This window comes from Notolepis coatsorum (assembly GCF_963971535.1).
Source record: "Notolepis coatsorum genome assembly, chromosome: 5".
Classification (NCBI taxonomy): Eukaryota; Metazoa; Chordata; class Actinopteri; order Aulopiformes; family Paralepididae; genus Notolepis; species Notolepis coatsorum.
Window position 1 is genome coordinate 113,002,427 of NC_140169.1, and position 22,141 is coordinate 113,024,567.

General features: G+C 43.3%; 1 protein-coding gene across 1 annotated transcript in view; it reads left to right on the top strand.

Annotated features, from left to right (window-relative positions):
• LOC311228962 (E3 ubiquitin-protein ligase pellino homolog 2) overlaps positions 1 to 14,456 on the top strand; it is a 38,494-nt gene extending 24,038 nt beyond the window's left edge. The window contains exons 2-7 of the mRNA XM_084314931.1: positions 1,992 to 2,121; positions 3,610 to 3,711; positions 5,035 to 5,232; positions 6,462 to 6,647; positions 7,305 to 7,510; positions 10,794 to 14,456. Of these exons, the coding sequence (XP_084171057.1) occupies positions 1,992 to 2,121; positions 3,610 to 3,711; positions 5,035 to 5,232; positions 6,462 to 6,647; positions 7,305 to 7,510; positions 10,794 to 11,196 (1,225 nt within the window). The 3' untranslated portion in view covers positions 11,197 to 14,456. The remainder of the gene's footprint in view (positions 1 to 1,991; positions 2,122 to 3,609; positions 3,712 to 5,034; positions 5,233 to 6,461; positions 6,648 to 7,304; positions 7,511 to 10,793) is intronic.
• Positions 14,457 to 22,141: the final 7,685 nt, after the last annotated feature.

A 22,141-nucleotide genomic window follows, 5' to 3' on the forward strand; every position in this document is an offset into this window, starting at 1 on the left:
AAAACATCAGTTAAAACAGTTACAAGCCGATAGTGGATGGTTATTAAGTATAATCCTAAAGCGTCCAAGAGAAATAAGAGTATTAGGTCATGTGATTCCACGAGTCTGCTGCACTAATACTAAAAGCAGTCTTTCCAAGATCAGTCCTGGCACGAGGTACTTGAAGAACCAGCCACTGGAGTGAGATAAAAGTGGACCAGAGTTCCAATGCAACATAGGAGAATATATGATGGTAATTTTCCAACCAGGGCTTCATAGATATACAGATACCATTTTACGATTATTGCGTCTATCGGTAGAGAGAGACTAAAGTAATAAGACCAACTAACCTTATCATAGAGGATACAGTAGTAATATTGTAGTTATCACCAGTAATAAACATCAGGGTTCAGTGGCCACAGGATTCACTAAAAACCAGACATCTCATGTACCACGTCATGTATCACATCCAATGGGCGGTTAAGTTGGGCACGTGGCCCAGTGAGGTTAAGGTTAGGTTTAATGTAAGAGGTGGGTTAGTCTGAAGTTAGGGTTAAGGTAAGGAGTGGGTTTAAACATTAGGCTGAAGTTAGGGTTACGGTAAGGAGTGGGTTTAAACATTAGGCTGAAGTTAGGGTTAAGGTAAGAGGTGGGTTTATACATTAGGCTGAAGTTAAGGTTAAGGTAAGGAGTGGGTTTAAACATTAGGCTGAAGTTAGGGTTAAGGTAAGAGGTGGGTTTATACTTGCTGGCTTTTAAGAAGTCCCGTTTGTCAACATGCAAGGATATTGCGTGTTAATCACTTTTCAGTGGCTAAGGAGTAGGGCTGGGCAATTAATCGAGTTTCAATTATGATCTCGTCTTCCCACGATCATGAAAACAAGATAATGGAGATAAAACGGTTATTGTGCCGCATGCCGTGTTGCTCTCATTTTGTCCCCCTCAAGCCCAAACGAGTTTCAGCTCGTGTTGAGAGGGAGTCTTTTCTCCATTTATTTTCAAGCGTCATTGGTAACTTGTAGAAGATGACAGAAAGGCAGCCATTGGTCAAGAAGAAAATTAAAACAAATACTGTCGTCATCATATGATGTTGTCAAATCAATGAGTAAACGTGTTTTAATAATCGTGGTTTCAATATCAATAAAAATAATCCTGATTATGATTTTTGCCATAATCGAGCAGCCCTACTAAGGAGTGTGTAAAGCATGATGCTTTGTATCTATCCACTGTCAGCTTAACACTATCACTAGACATCACAGTTGTCATCACAGCTGTCATCACAGCTGTCATCACATACCCTTCCCATTAGCCTAGGCTAGCCACACTAATGTTCTGTATATCAACAGGAAAAGCTATGTTTTCCTTTCACTCATTGACCAGCCACTGTTAACCCGCTGTGGTCAACGGAAATGCAAAGACAGTGCCATGTGTTCTGAAAGTTTATTCGGGTAACTACATTTACATTTAGTCATTTAGTTGACGCTTTTATCCAGAGCGACTTAGTTCTGGTACAACAGGTTAGCAGGAAGGGTACAACTCTACTATTAGCATAGTAGGTACTAGGCAAGTTAGATTACTTAGTAGCAGCAACGTGCATACTACTAGTAAAATACAGTAAAAAGTAATTTTTTTCATTTCAGATATTGATTGAAGAAGTGTGTTTTTAGTTAACGGCGGAAAATGTGTCAGGTTTCGGTTGTCCTGGCTAGATTTAAACTCAAAGATTAATTGTATGAATGTTTTCGCAATGTTTTAAGTACCTGTTGAAGAGAAATAGCTAAACTAAGGTATCTGATGTTAGGTGCTTGTAAGAAGGTTTATTTTTGATAGCTTATCTCAGTGCTTGGTATAGTTGCCATTTCCTGACGGCTAACTCTGTTTTCACAAGAGTATCTCTCCAGCGATCACGATAAGCACAGTAAGTCAACAACAGATAATGTGTCTGTTTCCATGGGCTCAGTTTTGTTGTGTGTGTGTGTGTGTGTGTGTGTGTGTGTGTGTGTGTCCTCTAGGTACAATGGCTCTCTCCCCAGCGGAGACCGTGGGCGCAGAAAGAGCCGCTTCGCTCTCTACCGGAGGACCAAGGCCAACGGTGTCAAACCCAGCACCGTGCACATCTTCAACACACCCCAGGACAGCAAGGTGTGTGTGTGTGTGTCTGTGGGTGTGTGTGTCTGTGGGTGTGGGTATTTGATTGTATCTCATTGGCTCGTGTGCGTCATCAGTTTCCTTCCTGTAGCTGCTTTCCCCTTTAGTGAAACAGTGTAGGAAAGGATCAGTATGCATGATGTGTGTATTAGGGATGCACCGAAATTTCGGCCACCGAAAGTTTTCGGCCAAAAATGGCCTTTCGGCCGAAAGAGTTTTTTCACCGAAAATATATCACAGAAACAGAAACAACCTGTAACCTAACGCGTGTCGTTGTGATGATGTCATCAAAACGTGGCTTCAGTCATTACATGCGCGCTGTTTCTATGTGTCGCGCTGTTTCTATGTAAACTCAGCGCGCAACGCGTCCAATAAATACGTCTTTAACATGCTTTATATCCTTATTTACTATATGCCCGTCGCGGTTAACTTAAGAGGGGGGGGATTGTGTTTCTCACATTGACGCTGTCTGTCGTTGATAATATAATCTGAAGAGCATTATTATTATTATCATTCTCGAGAATACACGTTGCGCGTCTACTGTGCCAAAGTCTAGTCTGCGGACTAGAAAGGTGCGCTCAGTAGAGCACAGATGTCCGCCACTTGACTTGGAATTAATGTACTGTATGCATTCAGAAGTGCTGAATAAATGTTTTATGGACCCATAATAGTGATTATTTAAGTTAAGTTTGGCCATAATCATATATTTTTCCATAATCAGGTAGCTGAACAACATTGGTAAAAAAAATTCTATTCTATGAATCATTTTCGGCCTTTCGGCATTCGGTTTTCGGCCAACTGTTTCCTATTTTCGGTATCGGTTTCGGCCAAGAATTTCCCATTCGGTGCATCCCTAGTGTGTATCTGTGTTTTTACTTTAACACTCAACATGTGTGTTTAACACAACTCACAAAGGATGTCTGTGGCTATTCTTTTGCTAACCCTTTTTAAACCAGCTAAATTGACTAGGAACACATTCTTGTGTCTGGGGGAGGAGTTAGACACTCGCACCACAGAGCTGTCCAAAATACTACTGTTGGCCACTGAGCAGTGCAGTGCCTTGCTCAGTGGTGCATCGGCGTTGGTTGTTTAGGGAAGTGAGAGATCTTCTCGTTCACTACCCCCTGCCAAGATTTCCTTGCACCTGGTCCAGGGCAGGAACCAAACTAGCAACCTTTCAGTCTTATAAGCTTGTTTTTCTAATCATTAACCCATTGCCACCTCCTCACAAAAGACATGGTATAGTGCAAATTTTGCAACGTATGCACAAGTACGCTCCCATTCCCACTGTATGGGTTGTACCACACGTTTAGTCTCCCCTCGACGACATCATCCTCCTCTGCTTTCCATTCTGGAGAGTTAGAAGTAAGAGACTGACAGCTCTTGGCAGCGACCGGTCGTTCTGGAGAGAAGAAGGGACAGATTGTTCTCGGCTCTCTGAATGCAGTACCTGACTCTGGTGTTTTTGTGCTGTTGTTGCAGGCTGTCCACAGCAGGGGGCAGCACAGCATCTCCTTCACTCTGTCCCGGAACCAGACGGTGGTCGTGGAGTATTGCCATGACAACGACACAGACATGTTCCAGGTAAGTGATCCTTCTCTAGAACATAACGGACCGACTTAACCCTTTCACTACCACACTACAGACGGTGTGTCATGCGGCAGTGAAAGGGTTAACCTTCTGTATTGTCGCAGTGAATGTGTTTTTTTGGTAGTGAATGGGTTAAACAGGGGCAGGTGTTCACCTCTCCGCATTAATGTACAAAACCATAGGATTTTCTTGTAATGTAATGTAATTGCCAACTAAGCTACAATATGTCCATTAGTCTGTAAGGTCCTTTTCAGCATATTGTTATCATTCACCTCCTCACTGCTATTGGTGTGTAGCTTACCTGTCTACCAGAAGGGATTTCACGATGAATCAAGCTGGTGAACTCCTAAATACAACACTGTAATTTCAGAGTAATAATATTCACAGTGGGGAAAAAACATACATGTATCATTTGTCTAACTGAAAAATACTTAAAAAAAACCCATCCCAGTAGCCAAGCGCTGCTGGGGTTGTGCCATGCGGCATCGACCGCAGTACACAGGGCTCTCGCACGGCAGGGGGGTGCATGGATGTTCAGCCAGCCTGAGAATAGGCTGGAGGGGGGCCAGGTTAGAAGTGGGACCCAGATAACATTCAAAGAAGCAAGAGTGTTCTAGGAATAGAAGCATGGATACTTTGGCACAGTGTTACCCAGAGCTTAGGATAGCCATTATCTCTGAAGCTGGACGTGCTGCCAAATGTTCACTAAATGTTCACCAAATATCAGTGATGTGGCTTTTCCCTTGATTTATTCCTTTTCTAGGATTTCAGGTTGTTGTTTAATTTTCTTTTGGACACGCAACTCCTAAACATTTCCCGGAAATCTTAAAGGAACATGGCAACATTATGGGAGACAGACAAGAAGATAGATACCAATGTCCTCTCAGCGCATTCAGTGCAAAGCTATCCGGCTGCAAGCTAGCCTAGCTTAGCACAAATTAATGGAAGCGGATACGGATCAGCTAGCCTAGCTGTTGGCCAAAAACAACTCTCCCAGAGTTTTAAGCTAGGCTAGCTGATCCGTATTCACTTCCATTCATTTGTGCTAAGCTAGGCTAGCTTGCAGCCAGATAGCTTTGTACTGAACGCACAGAGAGAGGACATTTATATCTATGTTCTTGTCTGACTCTGGAGAAGACGGCAAGCGCATTTCCCACAATGTTGCTTCTTTAATTGTCCTGTCTTCCCCTCAGTATTCCCAACCTGATGTATGTTCTCTTGATCACATACATGGTTATTATTAGCCATCCAGGGATGATCAACCTTTTCTATCTGTGGATTATAGGAGACAACACTCTGTGTGTTTTACCTCCACAGATCGGTCGCTCCACAGAGAGTCCCATTGACTTCGTGGTGACGGACACCTCCGGGGGGGGGAAGGAGGGCGAGGACCCCTCGGTGGCCCCCAGCACCATCTCGCGCTTCGCCTGCAGAGTGGTGTGTGAGCGCAACCCCCCGTACACGGCACGCATCTACGCCGCCGGCTTTGACTCGTCTAAAAACATCTTCCTAGGGGTGAGTATGCACGGATGGAGTGACTTATCACAGTGACTTTGAATTGAATTCGAGTGGATACGCTGTAATTCTCAAAGGAATCGGAGCAGTGACTGGGACACGAGGCAAACGCAAAGAAGTAATTCAGCTAACGAACCAGTATGATCACGCAAGAGGGAAATAGGAGCATGTTTGTTTATTCTTGTACATCTTTAAGGAACACGCCAACATTATGGGATTTGCTTACCATCTTCTCCAGAGTCAGACAAGAAGATAGATAGAAAGCTATCCGGCTGCAAGCTAGCCTAGCTTAGCACAAATTAATGGAAGCGGATCAGCTAGCCTAGCTTAGCACAAATTAATGGAAGCGGACCATCTAGCCTAGCTTAGCACAAATTAATGGAAGCGGATATAGACCACTCCGGGAGAGGTGTTTTTGGTGAACATCTAGGCTACCTAGTCCATATCATTTCCATTCATAATGTTGGTGTGTTCCTTTAAGAGTATTTTGCTTGAAAAGTGTCTCATTGTCTCAATGAGACGATGTTTAACACTTTGAGTGCCAACGACGAGATATCTCGTTTGTTCATGCCGACCGTTCAGTGCCAATGACGAGAGATCTATTTTTTTTTAAATTTATTAGCGATTTGAACGTGTGCCCTATGTGTGTGTGTGTGTGTGCGTGTGTGTGTGTGTATGACTGTGTGTGCGTGCGATCAGGAAATAATATAATCGATTTTTCAGCCTGCTTCTATAGCGTGCATAAGTACACATATACTATCGATAATCTAGCGTTTATTTGAAAACGATTCATAAATAGGCCGAAAAATTACAACGTTTTTTGTGTATTCCAGAATATTCAGTAAAGGGCGTTTATCACAGAATCTTTATATTTTCCTGAAACTTTCCAAAAACTAGAGTTTTTCAAAATGGTATAAAACGGAAATGAACCGATTAAAAAAACAATCCGTTTCGACAATGTTGACTGCAAACAAGTCATTGATAAGCGACGGGCAGATTAGACCCATAATTTAAGACATAGTTTATGCGTTCGCAAATATGAGAGCGCTATCATTGAAGTGGGTGGTGGCACTCAAGGGGGTAAATAGGACACGGAGGCTGGCACTCAAACTAGAATAGACAGTTCTGTACTGAATCGTGTTTAGCAGCAATAATGTTCTCAGATGGGGGTCCTCTGTGGTATAGCCTTATCAAGATGATTCTAACATCCTCCCCCCCCCCCCTCCCAGGAGAAAGCCACTAAGTGGAAGAACCCGGATGGCCACATGGACGGTCTGACCACCAACGGGGTGCTGGTGATGCACCCAGAGGGCTTCCCAGAGGACTCCAGACAGGGCCTGTGGAGGGAGATCTCTGTCTGTGGAGACGTCTACGCCCTCCGAGAGACACGCTCCGGACCCAGCCGCGGAAAACTGGTGTGTGTGTGTGTTTTACGGATGAGAACCAATGATGATGAACCAAATAATAATTGAATCGCTGGGTAAGATACTAGTCAACTAGTACTGGTCAAGTGATCTGACATACAGAGCTGTCGGGAGAGAAAGAGAACTACATTTTCCATGGCTCATGAATATGAAATAAGGAATTACAATAAGCTATATTAAACCTTACAGGCAATGAAATGAAGTAGTCATTTGTTTGCTGGGTTGTTGTGAGATATTGTATTCTTGTATGAGATAGGCAGGCAGTGAAAGAGCTGTCAAAAACATAATTATGGTTTGGATGATTTTCCATTTTTAGACTTGGCTGTGTAACTTTAAAGTGAAGTGAAATGTGTCAGGGTGTGGTGTGTGTAGACCTAAATGTGTACTCTTGATACTTACTCCTTGTTCCGTGTGTGTGTGTGTGTGTGTGTGTGTGTGTGTGTGTGTGTGTGTGTGTGTGTGTGTGTGTGTGTGTGTAATCATGTGTCTGTATAGAGATTCCGTTGCTAGGGGAACAGCTTTGGCCCCTGTTTATTTTCTGTCAGCAACTGTATTAACAAACAGGAAATACAAAGGGGCCTGTTTAGAATGTGTATGTTGTCGGGTCAGAGAGGGTCTTTTGACTCCTACGTCCCTGGTCCCCTGCAGGCTGAGGGGGAGAGCAGTGCCCTGCGGGACGGCTCCCTGGTGGACCTGTGTGGCGCCACCCTGCTGTGGCGCACTGGAGAGGGGCTGCTCCGCGCTCCCACCCTCCGCCACCTGGAGGCGCTGCGTCAGGAGCTGAATGCTGCCCGCCCCCAGTGCCCCGTAGGCCTCAGCACCCTGGCCTTCCCGAGCCTCCCACGCAGTCACAGGTGGGATATACCATCCTCCTACGCAGAGAGTTGGACAGTGTTCCACTGTCGAACGTCTCTGCCCAAAGAGGAAGTAAACAAAAACCGGTGCTACCTTTCCTCTTATTATTTACTCTTAACTTATTGAATAAATAATATTATATTATTGCCCCCCCACCCATATCTTATAGCCTCTTTTATGAATACGAATTCTTTTTAAACGTTCAATAATTTTATTTCACGGCGTCTGTGCTGCATCTTGTTTATTCACTGTGTCCATGGAAACGATGATGAACTGCAGCCATAAAGGCATTTCCTTAACCTCTTAAGCCTGATCGGCACAAGATTTATTTCACGTCATAAATAGATCACTACAGTCCGTATTAAGTAATGTTGTTTCTTTTTCAAATGTAGCCAAGAGTAAAGACCCTAACCCTATCATAACTGCAGTCAAAGTGTATATTGTCAGCACTACGTTTGTTTACCAATGATTTTTAGTGCTATTAGCGAAATATGAGCACATTGCACCGGAAAACTGAGGATTTAGATGCGAGAAGAAGAAGCATTCATGAAACCGTTGTAGTCCTAAGAAAGAGGAGACCCAGCTCACACCATTTCTACCATTTTTCATGTAATTTTTCTGACGTGATTTTCATGTTTATATCTCACGGGTCGAACAAACCTGAACGTTATTGCCATAAAATACAACATATATTGTTTCTTTACCTTTCTGTGAACGTCTAGAAAAAAAACTGTCGCAATGCGGTAAAAAATTGTGGAGCTATGGACATTATATCTATCTGCAATCTGTTAATAAAGTGTTCAATCAATCAATACAAAAGTAACTGTACTTACAGTCGATTTCATTCACGGTCTTTGCTGCCCTGTACTAAATCCAGATTTAACTCTGCCATTGGAAATAGGAGATTTCCATTCGATCCATTCTTTAATAATAATAATATTGATATTCTCATTTGGTTCATTACAATTTACTCAAGCATAGTAACAGACACAATATTTCTGACACTGGGAATACATTCCCTGAGGTCCATAGATCCAAATGGACCTTGTAGAACTGGAGCAATCTTCCATTTACTTGGGTATGATGTGCTTTTGGGCTTAAGAGGGTAAGCAGAAAAAACATAGTCCATTTACTTTTCTGTCATTGCCGCAACGTCATTGCTGCATTTTCTTTCAAACCAATTTGGTTCCGATTTTGGCTCTCTCTCAAGCAGAGCTGTTGACGTACAGTACAGAGTGTGAGGATATATCATATACCAGAGCTTTGTATCAAGGCAGGGAACTTAAGTTTTTCACACACACACACACACACACACACGCGCGCGCGTCTCTACAATTCGTAGCCGCATTTCTGCAGACCCCTCTCTGATTGGTTGAGGCCATTTCTGCAGACCCCTCTGATTGGCCGAGCGCACGCATGCGCATGAGCCGCGACAAGCTCCTCTAGCCAGGAGTCGAAACTCCGTTAAGCTCCAGAGAGAGAGGCTGAAAACCCACAGTTGTTGCCCGACGGATGGGAGCCGAATCCCGGATCCGAGTTTTCTGATGAATAGCCCCAAAACATGGAGGTCGCGAACGCAATTTATACGCATGGAAGTATTGATTACGCCATAACGAATCATTAAAAAAATATACCGTTAACTGGAATATGTTGTGTGTGCCTTTACACATATGTTGGATAGGATTATGTAATTGGTTTGTCATTAAAAACCAATAATAATCGCTCGCCGGCTTCGCTGACCAGAGCTCTCTCAGATTCAAAGTTTTAAGTGCAGCCTGGAACATACATGTTTCGGAACCAATGTGTAACTAGACAGTTACAATATAACATTTATATTAATTAACCCAGTTAATGCCTTAAGAGAAAGAGTCTGGTGGTCAATTGCTACGGAAATGTTGTGTCTTACTAATAATAACTAATTCCTTGGTCAATAGAAGTCTCTGTGATACTTTCTGAATATGATTTGGGAACATCAAATGGGAAGGCCGCGAAATAACAACGTTACAATGTACAGTTTCTGACAGCTGGCTGTGTTGTGAAATGTGCATAACGTTATGAATAAACCGCGAAGTCATGCGAAATAACGTTATACGCGAATCTGGTAGTACATTTCCAATCAGAGAGGGGCTTCGCTCAACCAATCAGAGAGGGGTCTGCAGAAATGGAGCTCAACCAATCAGAGAGGGGTCTGCAGAAATGCGGCTACGAATTGTAGAGACGCCACATACGCACACGCACACACCAGACATTGTATTTATAAGAGGTGCTAAACTGAATAGAGAAGGGTGAGGTTGTTTATCTAGTAGAGTAGACAACATGTAGCAGCATGTGACCGCTGGTGATCATGTAGCTGTCAAGGTTTCAACACTCAGGAGTCTGGAACTCTTCCAGCAGCAAAATGTCCACTTACTGGCTTGAATTGTACGTGTTTCCTGGTAACATAAGTAACAATAGTTAATTCAGCATTCTATCAGGAAGTATTTGGAACAATAAACAACAGGTTTATCACTTCGGGAAACGTAAACAACCACCTGTCATCACTGGAGCGCTTTAGCTTTGTCTGCTTTCATCACTTAGATTCAGGGTAACATTCCAACTGGCTGGACAGCTGGCACTGGCTAAGCTACGAAGCAGATTTAGCCAACAACACGGCGGGTCTGGTGTGTTTTACACTGCAGTGCAATTGTGGAAAAGGGCGGTATACATCTGTTGCTGCTGATACCCATGGCTTAACGTGGCGGCTATAAGCTATAAGGCTATCTCGATAAGAGAAACCCAATGGAAACATGCACAACAGATCGCTAACGCTGTCACATCCCTGACGAAGACGGACAGGAGCACTTGGACTGGTCCCCGGCCCTTGTCTGCTCCCGGCTGCCCTTGGGGGTGGGGGGGGGATGATGGGATGGGAGGTGCAGAGAACATTTAGTCAGCGACTCAGTGCATGTGTGTGCGTGTGTTCCGGTTTGTCGCCCATCGCATGTGTGTGTGTTAATGTGATGACAAATAAAGACTTATACTTAACTCTTTCTAAATAGTTGCCTCTGGGGAAACTGCACCACAGTGACTGGTTGTTATGTTAGTTTATTAAACCACTCATCTCATTCCATGCTGCCATGACATTTGAGCATTGCCTAAAAGCAAAATGGTGCCCTTTCTATTCACCCTCTCTTAGAGAAACTGCTAACCTGCGGTGATGAAGTCCAGTGCTCTTAAAACAAAGTGCTCTTCTTTGACGTGACGTTTAACGTGAGACCGCCCGGCGTCTTTTTGTCATTCCAGCCTTGAAGAGCGCCAGCCTTGGGTCTACCTCACCTGCGGCCACGTCCACGGACGCCACGACTGGGGCCAGAGGTCCGAGGGCGGGGAGGAGCGAGGAGAGGCGGAGGGGGAGGGCGGGGGCGGGTGCCCCACGGCCCGCCGAGAGTGCCCGCTGTGCCGGAGCGTGGGCCCCTACGTGCCGCTGTGGCTGGGCTGCGAGCCGGCGGTGTACGTGGACGCCGGGGCGCCGACGCATGCGTTGGTGCCGTGCGGCCACGTCTGCTCGGAGAGGACAGCCAAGTACTGGGCCGAGACCCCGCTGCCGCACGGGACCCACGCCTTCAGGCCCGTCTGCCCCTTCTGCTCCAGCGCACTCAGCACCCCCGGCTGGACGCGCCTCATATTCCAGGGCCCCATCGACTAGAGCGCACACACACACACCGCACAGCTCACTAACCACTAACACAACCGCAGGATGACGCCCCGGGGTTTTCATTCAGGGGCTCAAACGTTGAGCAATGTTGGGGAAAAAAAGTCCAATGTCTTCGTAGAGTTGGATGTGATGCGTTTTTTTCTTCTTTTTCTTTTTTTAAGAGAGTCGCGTTACAGTCTGTATGAACATTGGCCAACGTTGTGTTGCTGAATGCATCCCTGGGCTGATGTTTCACTCCGCCCTCTTCGCCCACTTTACTGTTTGCTTATCTGAATAGGAGAGGGATTTGGTGGATTAAATATACGATGAGTAAATTATTAGATCAATGAGAGGTTTCACCTACTGACATTTAGATTGTGTGTCACGTGGAGGACAAGTCTGTTCAGATCTACAGGCAGATAAAGGTGGTAGGCGAGGGCTCGGTGTGGAACTTGGGCTAAATTCACTATTTAACTCTCAACAGCAATAATAACACTCCCATGCAATACACTCCTATAAGCTAGATGTTGCGCTACTTTTCAGCCACGTGTTGCATTGTAGCACGCTTCAAAGTGGCTGAATATGTTGTCCAGGTTAAGGGCTTAACCAGAGGTGTGTTCATGTCTTTGGAAGTTTGTTTTCAGTCAGGGTCTCGCGCTCCAAGCGGGATCTTCATTTGGATATCATGAGGAATGGCTCTCTGATTTTCAAGAAAAACAACAGTGATAGACAATTTGCGTTTTTTTTTTTTTTTTTTTTTAACTTTGACCAGTCAGCTGGTTCTTTTAGCGTTTATCGCTTTTTCTGGTCAAGCATGATCGACAGAAACAGGTTGAATGGGGTATAGATCGGGGGAAAGACACTGAGAAAATACGGCGAGTCCGGGAGTCGAACTCGTGTACCCCAGATCCGTGACGCGCACGGTTGTCCCCGACGCCAAAATAGCGTCCGAGGTACGCGGTGAGCTACTGGAGCTCCCCTGCGTTCGTTTTTACGCAAATACTCGTTTGAGTTGCATTGTAAACTAGCTTAAATGTGCAGACAGGAATGTTGCTGTCTGGTTAGCCGGCGTTGGCAAAATATAGGATGTGTTTTGCATGCGTGTTGATTTGAACACACCTCTGGTTACTGAAGTAATGTTAAACAGGGTCAGTGACAGTATGACGGGGATCAAAGGGGTCACTTATGTAACCTCAAAAGACTACAGTTTCTTTTTTTTTGTTTTGTTTTTTCATTTCAAAGAAAGCTATTTTGTTAGAAAATGGGGTGGGACTGGGAATTAGGGAGGGAGGGATTGTTTTAGATGTTCTGTGTTTAAAAAAATATATATAACTATTTTTCTAACTGTTTTTAGTTAAAAGAAAACTGTGGTTTCTCAGTGTAAGCAAGTTCTGTATGTTTCTGAATATTGTTGTGTGTGTGTGGTAGACAAATCTAGGAGAGCTTGTGAATGAGATAAGATTGCCAACACTGTGTCAAACACACACACACACACACACACACACACACACACACACACACACACACACACACACACACACACACACACAACGCGACCATAAACATTGCCCAGACAATGAATGTAGCCAAATACTCAGGCTACGTTTAGCCTTTTCCCAGGTGCTCGTATTGAATCGTTCTATATTATGATACTATTTTTGTAAGTGAATATCATGGTCTAGCTTGAAAAATTCAGATTGTGTCAAATAATAAGCCTAAACATACGGACGGATGTATGATTGATATTACACAGCCACATGGAAAAATGTCTCCGCTTGCACATGCCGAACGTATACGTAAACATGTACAACCGCGTACATACAGTACGTACACACTACACATACACTACACAGTACACACTCTCTCTCTCTCTGTATCTCTGTCTCTGTCTCTCTCTCTCTCTCTCTCTCTCTCTCTCTCTCTCTCTCTCTCTCTTACCACTTTGCACTGTGGATTGCCAAACTGAACATTCAAGCCAAGAGTGTTATCCCTCGTCCCCGGGTGAGGAGAGAGACGAGACTGACGTCTTCAAACCCCTCTGCTGTTAGAACAGCTCTTCTGATATCTCAAAACCTCAACACGACCTCTTGGAGAGACAGAAATTTCACAGTGTTTCTGTCAGAGGGAGACCTGGCTGAGAGAATGCGCTCTTGGTACTCGATGAAGACGTTTGGTTGTTCATGAATACACTTATAGTACATGTTCCCACCCTATCCGTTACTATGCCAATACTTTCCACCAAACCGACTCGCCGCAGAAGCAATGGTCTCCCTTAACACGTGTTTTCATCTTGTACTTCCTACTGTAACAAACGTTTGCTTCGGACCGAGGCACATTATTGTACTTCCACTCGGTTGAAACAAGTTAAATGAGCGTATTATATATATATATATTTTCCCCCGTTTGTTTTACAAAAGAAATATATTATTGTGAATAATATATTGATGTGAATAATAGAAGTGTGAATACAAGGTTAAAACACGGATGAACATTTGTTTATAGTATCAAATAGCTCAGGATTAGAGTATTGCACAAAGGTCAGGCGGACATTAGACCAGGTCTTCAAAAAAGCTTGCGGACGTCCTTCAAAGGAATGGGTTGAATCTTGACCTTGTCAAATGCCCTGACCATTCAGGACACACAGTAGCTCACAGCAGATCCAGGATCAGTCCTTCTATGCTTCACATACGGGTAGTAATAATAGGGTTGCCACTTCCAAGGGGCTAGGTGGATCCTGACACAATGACAACGTTCCAGTCACCTAGCCCCTTATTAAGCACGCCAAAACCACCGGGGTCCACTTCGGTGTCTCCTGCTTTGGAAAGATGCAAATGTTTTACAAATTGGCATGTGGATGGAGAAATGGTTGCAGCACCATGTATATTTTCAGCATAAAATGTCAGTTTATTTTGATGTTATTTGTTTCTCTTTTTATTATTATTATTATTAATATTATTATTATTGCTATGCTTGTATTTTATCCTGGTTTTGAATCCACTTCGGTTGGAAGTTATGCAGAGATCATGCTTGGTTGGTGTATAGAAATGTGTTCATTCAGCTTGTGTGGACGACTTCGGTCTTCTCAGCTCGTGTTATCGCTGGCAGACACTACTACCACACAGCTCAAGACCTCACCATTACAGTACATTCCTTTTCAGAGTACCAGGTAGGCCCGTGTTCAGTTCAGTTGTTTTGTATTCTTTTTGTATCATGCCTTTCTGTAATCCTCGGGTGCACAGACAATCACTATACACATGTCAATAAACCTGTCCTCCAAATCTACGTTCCTTATTCCTGGTAGGAAAACAATGCTTGTCGTTTTGAGGAGCAGTTAGTGGGGCGCATATATATTAGTGTGGAAAAAAAGGAGGGGGGGGGGGTTGTGAAGTAGATTAAAAGATTATAGGAATTGTGACACAATGAGGCTAGAATAAGAAAATGCCTTCAGTACAAAATGGATACAGGAAACCTGTGATGATGCTTGCCTTGTCAACTGTCAACTAGGGCGACAGTGGCTCAGGAGGTAGAGTAGTCGTCTGGTAATCGAAGGTTCCCAGTTTACTTCCCGCTCCCAGGACAGTTGAAGTGTCCTTGAGCAAGACACTTAACCCCTAATTGCTCCCGATGAGCAGGTTGGCACCTTGCATAGTTTGCTCTGCCATCGGTGTGAGTGAGTGGGTGAATGTGAGGAGCACAATTGTAAAGCTCTATATAAACACCATTTACCATTTTTACTGCAAATGAACTTCAGACGAGATCTGTTTTTCGGCCACCAGAGGGCAGACTCTACTCAGACTTAAACCAACAGCAAAGATAATGGTGGCGGTGAGGTTGCTTTGGAATTGCGTCACTCAATGGGCAATATTGGCAGTCATACATACATGTTCCAGGCAAACCTGATAAGAAGCTCTTACTGTTCGCAAAACAAATAAAAAATGTGGAACCCGAGATAAAGACACGGGTTTGGAAAGAATGGAGGCAGCTCTCGTTATACAATATAATATTCAAGATGTCAAAAGGCTCTAGAAACCTGAGAGTGCTGCTATTCAAAAGTTTATCCCGAAATGATTCACACTTTTTAACTGTGGGGAGGAGGCTGTTTTTTCAGATTATGAAGCCTATTTCATGGGTATTTTAGTGACACACAGTATTTAATCTCCAGAGAGAGCGGGGCAGGAGAAGAAAAAGGAGAATCCAGAGTGCTAAGAGCCTAGAGAGGAAACTGCTAAAATAATAATAATAATAATAATAATAATAAATGGTAAATAGCTGCATTTATATAGCGCTTTTATCCAAAGCGCTTTACAATTTGTTCCTTACATTTTGCAACCATGCAAGGTGCCAACCTGCTCATCGGGAGCAGTTAGGGGTTAAGTGTCTTGCTCAAGGACACTTCGAGGAGCGGGAATCGAACCGGAAACCTCACCAGACGACTGCTCTTAGTTACCTTGACATAATGGTATTTTAGGCACCATAATCAATTAAAAACATACACAATGTTTATGTTTGAGGTTCCATGACCGCACGTCATGCTCAAAACGTCACTCACTGCATGAACTATTTGGTGTGCGGCTCTAATATTAAAGTATATTTTTGGATCCAGCACCCACCCATTGTTATAGATTCTGTTTCATCTGTTCCTGGGCTTTCAGCAGGGCCCCTGACTACATATCAGCAACATTTGTGACACTGAAATGAACACCTGGCCTTTCAGATTCATATTCACAACACAGACCTTTGTAAAGATGACAGTAAGGTCTTCTCTGCCTTTGAACTGGTGCTGGGGTGGAATTGAATTGGTTTCAGTGAAGAGTTTATCTTTTGACGTCATTTAATGCTGTTTCAGACTGAGGCCTCTATATCCTGCCAAGAAATCCTTATGTAGCAATCGTTGCAGTGTTCCTGAATTTTTTATATTGTGTTTGGCTTTTTCTTTTTTAACCCTTTCACTACCACACCACAGTGGCGTAGTTTCAGTAAAAGCCAAGGTATGGCGAGGAGAGAGAGGGGGGGGGGGGGGGGGGTGAAGGCCCCTTGGTGGATTTTTTTTGTCAAATCAGTTGTGCAATAGTCACTTTTGGTGAGTTATTTCTATACAATTCAGTTATATGACATATGACACAGGACTACACAATCATTTTTAGTATAGAAATGTGTCAACAGACTAAAGCAGGGAACCACAATATTTTGCATACGAATTATGCAGAATGTAATATCATAACTGTCTATTATTTTTCTTGCAATTGAGCCAATTTTCCTTAGGTACGGTTTTGAGGTGTGTGTTCAACAGAATGTAGTATCAAAAACACATTCACAAAAAGTATGGGTTACTGAATGCTGAACTGCACTGTTATAATCACTAAGCCATTGTAAGACCTTATGTCCCTGTATCACTTGTCTCTGCTGCCCTTTGATTAAAAAACGTCCCTATGTCCATTTTCCTTTTTTTTGTGGCATATTTCAGTTAGTCACAGCAAAAGTCACCTAGTAAAAGTGAGAAAATTGACAATATCAAAACATGCTAGGGCTGTACCGAATAGTTCAAAGCTTCGTTCATAATGTTGACATTCGAATTCTAAATCAACATAAAAATAGCAATTATAATTTTTCTTTTTCTTTTTTTTTATTTTTTTTTTGCCAAGGTATGGTTGCCATACCAGAACGACGCCCCTGCGGCACACCACCAAAGGGTTCACTGCGACAATACAGAAGGTTAACCCTTTCACTGCCACCCGAGACCCGACAAATGGTTAACCCTTTCACAGCCACACTACATAAGGTTAACCTTTCACTACCACACTACAGACGGTTAACCACACTACAGAATGTTAACCCTTTCACTACCACACTACAGACGGTCACACTAGTGTGGTGGTGAAAGGTTAACCTTCTGTAATGTGGTAGTGAAAGGGTTAATGATCACTTCTCTTCAATAAATGATCCTACTTCTACTATATTTTTCCTTTTTTAGCAAAGTCGTATCAAATAGACACAGACACACACGGTGTAGGCCACCGTACTTCCAAGCCATGCCCGCTGTTCTCCAGATGGGGGCAACCTTCCCTCATCACTTCGAGGCGCTGGTTTCAGATCAGTACAGAGATGATCCGTGCGCAATAGATTTCATGGAAACCGTGCTGAGGGAGTGTCTCTTCGCATTAAGAAGCACAACCCGCTCATCGTTTTGACTCGTGAAAGTACACTTTCCGGTTGCTATACAGTAGAAGTTCTAGTATCTTGAAGAAAATCCCATCCCAGCTGTATAATAATATCAGTGTATTTCAGATGTATTTCACACAAGATGACACCCCATCGTCCGCTGGTTATTGGGGTTATTGGTCACAGAACCAGATGACCTATTAAACAGTGAATTGAATGTGTCATATGAAGACCCTATGGTTGAAACATCCAGTTTTTTTTATTTATTTTTTTATTAAAGCTGCACTATAGAACTTTTTATGGTAAGATATTGTTTCTTTAGCAGCAAATTCACAGTTGGACAGAGAAACTGCCCATGCATGCTCTTCTGGTCGGTGCGTCCATATATAAAAACTAGATGGCGCAAGGCAGAGTCTCCTGCGTAGTTCACTGGCGGCCATCTTGCTACGGTGGTACTGCTGGTGAGTGATCTGCACAAACAAAAATACTCTTAACTCGCTGAAATCTTTACGGATTTACAAACGGTTTGGTTTATTACAAACATTATTAACTCATTCAGTGCCAACGTGTATCCCCATCCCTGCTGTCAATGGGCCACGCTTTAAAAGATAGGCATTTTCACGGTGCGTCACAATGTTTGCAGTCTCTATTATAGCTATGGAGACAATACTATGGCTCATTTGACAGTCACTATCTCTCGTCCAACATGTAAAAAATAATAATATGTCATGTATACATTTGCATGTTTTCCCGTGGTGAATATTGTATAGTTTCAGAGTGATCTGGGCTCATTCCTGGAAGCTGAGTTATGGAGCGCTATGTGCATTTTGCGAAAGTCGTTCGCGTTGCTCGCCTGGACACGATACTATTTCCAAATCAAAGGTATATAATAGGTATTATGTTTCATCATGAAGGCATCAAAGGGGGGGGGGGGGGTCGGTTTGTGATGCTCTGATCGTCAGCAACGGCATACGCTTTGGAGTATGTCATATCATTGCGATCGATGTGAAATCATTGTAGGATCAAAGTAGGATTGATGTCATATAGTCCTTACCTTTGCTAAGAGGTATTCCAAAAGGAATATTCCAATTGTCTGATCGCGATTTCCAGTATTGATGTCCATCGGGTCCCTGACATGAAATGGGACAAACTAAGCATCAAGTGTGCTGGACGCGTTCCAAGTGGCTCGAATGAAGCCTTTCACTTGCCCGGGTACCATTTCTCCGCCCGGACCATATAAAATGTAACACACAGTGTGAAATAAGGTTTCAAAGGGTAGGCGATACTGCCACCTAGCAGGATTCGGCCGGCATTGCAATCTCGAGGTCTCAGAATGAGTCCCAATGATACACTGAGGTCCGTGAGACTATAGAATAAAAAAATTGAATAAAAGAAAAAACGATGAAAACCAGACTATACTCGGGTTTTGGCGCTCAACGCATGGCGAGATAACCCGACTATAGTCGTGATTGCCACTGAAAGTGTTAACATGGCTAGGATTCTTGCTTGGAAGAACTCTTATGACATTTTTTTTTATGAAATATGAAAGTCCATTATAAGTATGCAGTATGATAACCCTCTGAAGTCTAGCCGCTTATGCTCCTCCTCCCTCAGAATTTTCAAAATTAAATGTTTACATAATATGAAACTACAGGTTCATACCTTCAAAATAAGCCATCAATTGTAAAATTTGAGCCGATAGTTTTCAATCAATGTCCTATGAAACATTCTGGTAAAATCCTGACTAAATCGCAGCACAGGGGTTTGAAAGGATTCAAGTGAATTCAGCAATTTGATGAAATAACTACACTCCCTCCCAGAATTCAATGTGATCAATGTCACTAGACCAATTCACACGTAGTCTGTCGTTCCTTTGTTATTCCAATGACTGGGCCCAGGAGGCCTAGAGTGACACACACGCTAGATAGAAGTTCACCTGAATACATACTATTATTATTATTAGGGCTATTATTAGAGAGAGAGAGAGAGAGAGAGAGAGAGAGAGAGAGAGTGAATGAATGAATGAATGAATGAATGTGAGAGACAGAGAGAGACAGAGAGAGACAGATATATAGACAGAGAGACAGAGGGAGTGAGATCAACCCTGTATTGTACAATTGCAGCAATGCTCAGACCAGTCATGGTGCATTTGTATACATGGCCAAGACTTCCAAATACAAGTACTACCGGCAGATGTCAAATCTACATGGTTACCAAAGCCTCCTATAGGAACGTATAGATGTGGTCACTGCAAACAATGCAATGTGGTGATAAGATCAAAAGGTTTTACCCACCCAGCCAGTTACAAAACAGACATATACTTCTAACAGCTTTATTAATTGTCAAACGACACATGTTATTTATATACTGTCTTGTTCCAAATGTGACTCTTTTTATGTTGGTCGTACGAAACGCCGCCTACTTGATCGACTGGCAGATCATAAATATGCTATCAAAACTAACAACATGGATTATGCAATGGCTAAACATATTCATGAAGTTCACCATAGTACCTCTGTTTTATTTACAGCGGAATTGACAGTGTTCCACTCACGTCTAGAGGAGGAAATAGACAAAGAATTCTAAACCAGAAAGAAAGTCGCTGGATCGATAGACTACAGGCCACCTCACTCCCAGGTTTAAAGGGGCTATGCGTTATAAATGTAATTTTTCAGTCTCTAGCATTGTATTATAGTAATAGGAGTTCGTATCAATGTGTTTTTGGGCCTAAATACTATATTGACGAATTCCTCAGCTACAGCCCATCCCCTGTTTGCCTCTAGTAAATCAGGTCATGTTGATTTGACGAGCTGGGCAACGTCACAGGGCGCTGTTTATAGCGCAAGGTGATGTGATTGGCTGTGTGGTTTTACCTAATGCCCGCCTCCATTCTTGGTACCTGGAGCCGATACAACCTGGAAACAGAAATTGCCGTCACTCGCCTCAATTTCACGATGAGCAGCAAACCCCGCAGATGTAATGTTCCTGGTTGTAGAGCTACCGAGAAGTCTTTGCACAGTTTCCCCGTTGATGCCGAACTTCGCCAACAATGGAACAAGTTCCTTTTTGGTGACCCTCCAAGTTCCGTTGCAACGTCTAATACTCGGGTTTGTACTGCACATTTCTCCGCCGACGACGTCACCAATCAAGGTATTTTTGATGCTGGAGTGGTCTCCATGTTGGTGCTAACCAAAAGAGCTGTGCCTTCAATACGCGACCCGACACAAGAAATAGTAAGTAGATATGTCGTGTGAGATATGTTATCATAAATACCATCTAACGTTATAGTAACTGCTGCTCTTTATAAAGTAACGTTATAGAAAACTATTGAAGCAAGCTAGTCATAACTTCTAAATAAAAGAACACAACTAGTGAGAGGTAAACAAGGTAACGTTATATTTAGTGGCTTGTATTATATTGTAATTGATTTACGATTTGGTAACTCTTAGGCCACCACAAGTTCCAGCGGCAATGTACGCCTTTCTCCTGCTTCAAGGGACTTCAGTTGCCAGACAGACAACCCAAAGATTCGTTCTGTTGGTACACAGCTTTCTATGAAAACACTTCGTTCGCATGTCAAGAGTCAAGGTAGGTTTGTAACTCAGTGTGATGTAATGTAATAATGTGTAATAATGTGACCCAGAATTGTTTAGATTGGCCCCCTTCACCCACCGCTTTCACCCAAAGCTGTAAAGGAATGTGGATTGTTTGTATAGTGTCCCCCCCCCCCCCCCCCACCTCCAATGTAAATTACCCAGTATGGTTGTCAATATACAGTATATATACAGTATATACAGTCAAATGTATATACTCCCTTTTCTTGACTCCTTCAGTATCACAAACAGTACTGTATTTGCAAATCAAATTTAGCTCTAGTGTGGTGACCCATGTTGGCGTTACACAGGTCACAATGCTAGCTCTAGTGGTGACCATGTTGTTGTTACACAGGTCATAATGCTAGCTCTAGTGTGGTGACCATGTTGCTGTTACACCAGGTCACAATGCTAGCTCTAGTGTGGTGACCATGTTGGTGTTACACCAGGTCACAATGCTAGCTCTAGTGTGGTGACCATGTTGGTGTTACACAGGTCACAATGCTAGCTCTAGTGTGGTGACCATGTTGCTGTTACACCAGGTCACAATGCTAGCTCTAGTGTGGTGACCATGTTGGTGTTACACCAGGTCACAATGCTAGCTCTAGTGTGGTGACCATGTTGGTGTTACACAGGTCACAATGCTAGCTCTAGTGTGGTGACCATGTTGCTGTTACGCCAGAGCAGGTCACAATGTGTGAGTGTGTGAGTGAGTGAGTGAGTGAGTGAGCAAAGTTATCAATAAATCCCTTGTTTGACTAAACTATGTTTTGTAAATAGGTGTTCAGGCGAAAGTCGTGTCGGTCTCGGTGGGGACACAAAATACTGGATACTGGTCTAATCAACAGGGACCATCCACGTCAACACCTGTGAAGGGGTTTAGACCCAGTAAAAGACCACGACTGGAGTCTGATGACGATGACGATGGAGTGACCGACAGCTCGATCGATGTTCCAGAGCCGCCGCAGGATTCCACTTTCAACATTGACTCTTTGATTAGCGAGCCCTCGATTCTAGCGTAAGTTAGTTGTTACAAACATCTCCATGGCCCGTAAAAATACAAAAGCTATATAGTTGTGCCGTGTTATTTATTTGTGTTTTTCTCGAGCAGGGAACCGTCAAAACCAATCTATGAGGTCCAGAAATACATCGTTTACGAAGACAGTCTACTGGAATTATTTCAACAGTGTCCGGTGTGCAATGCT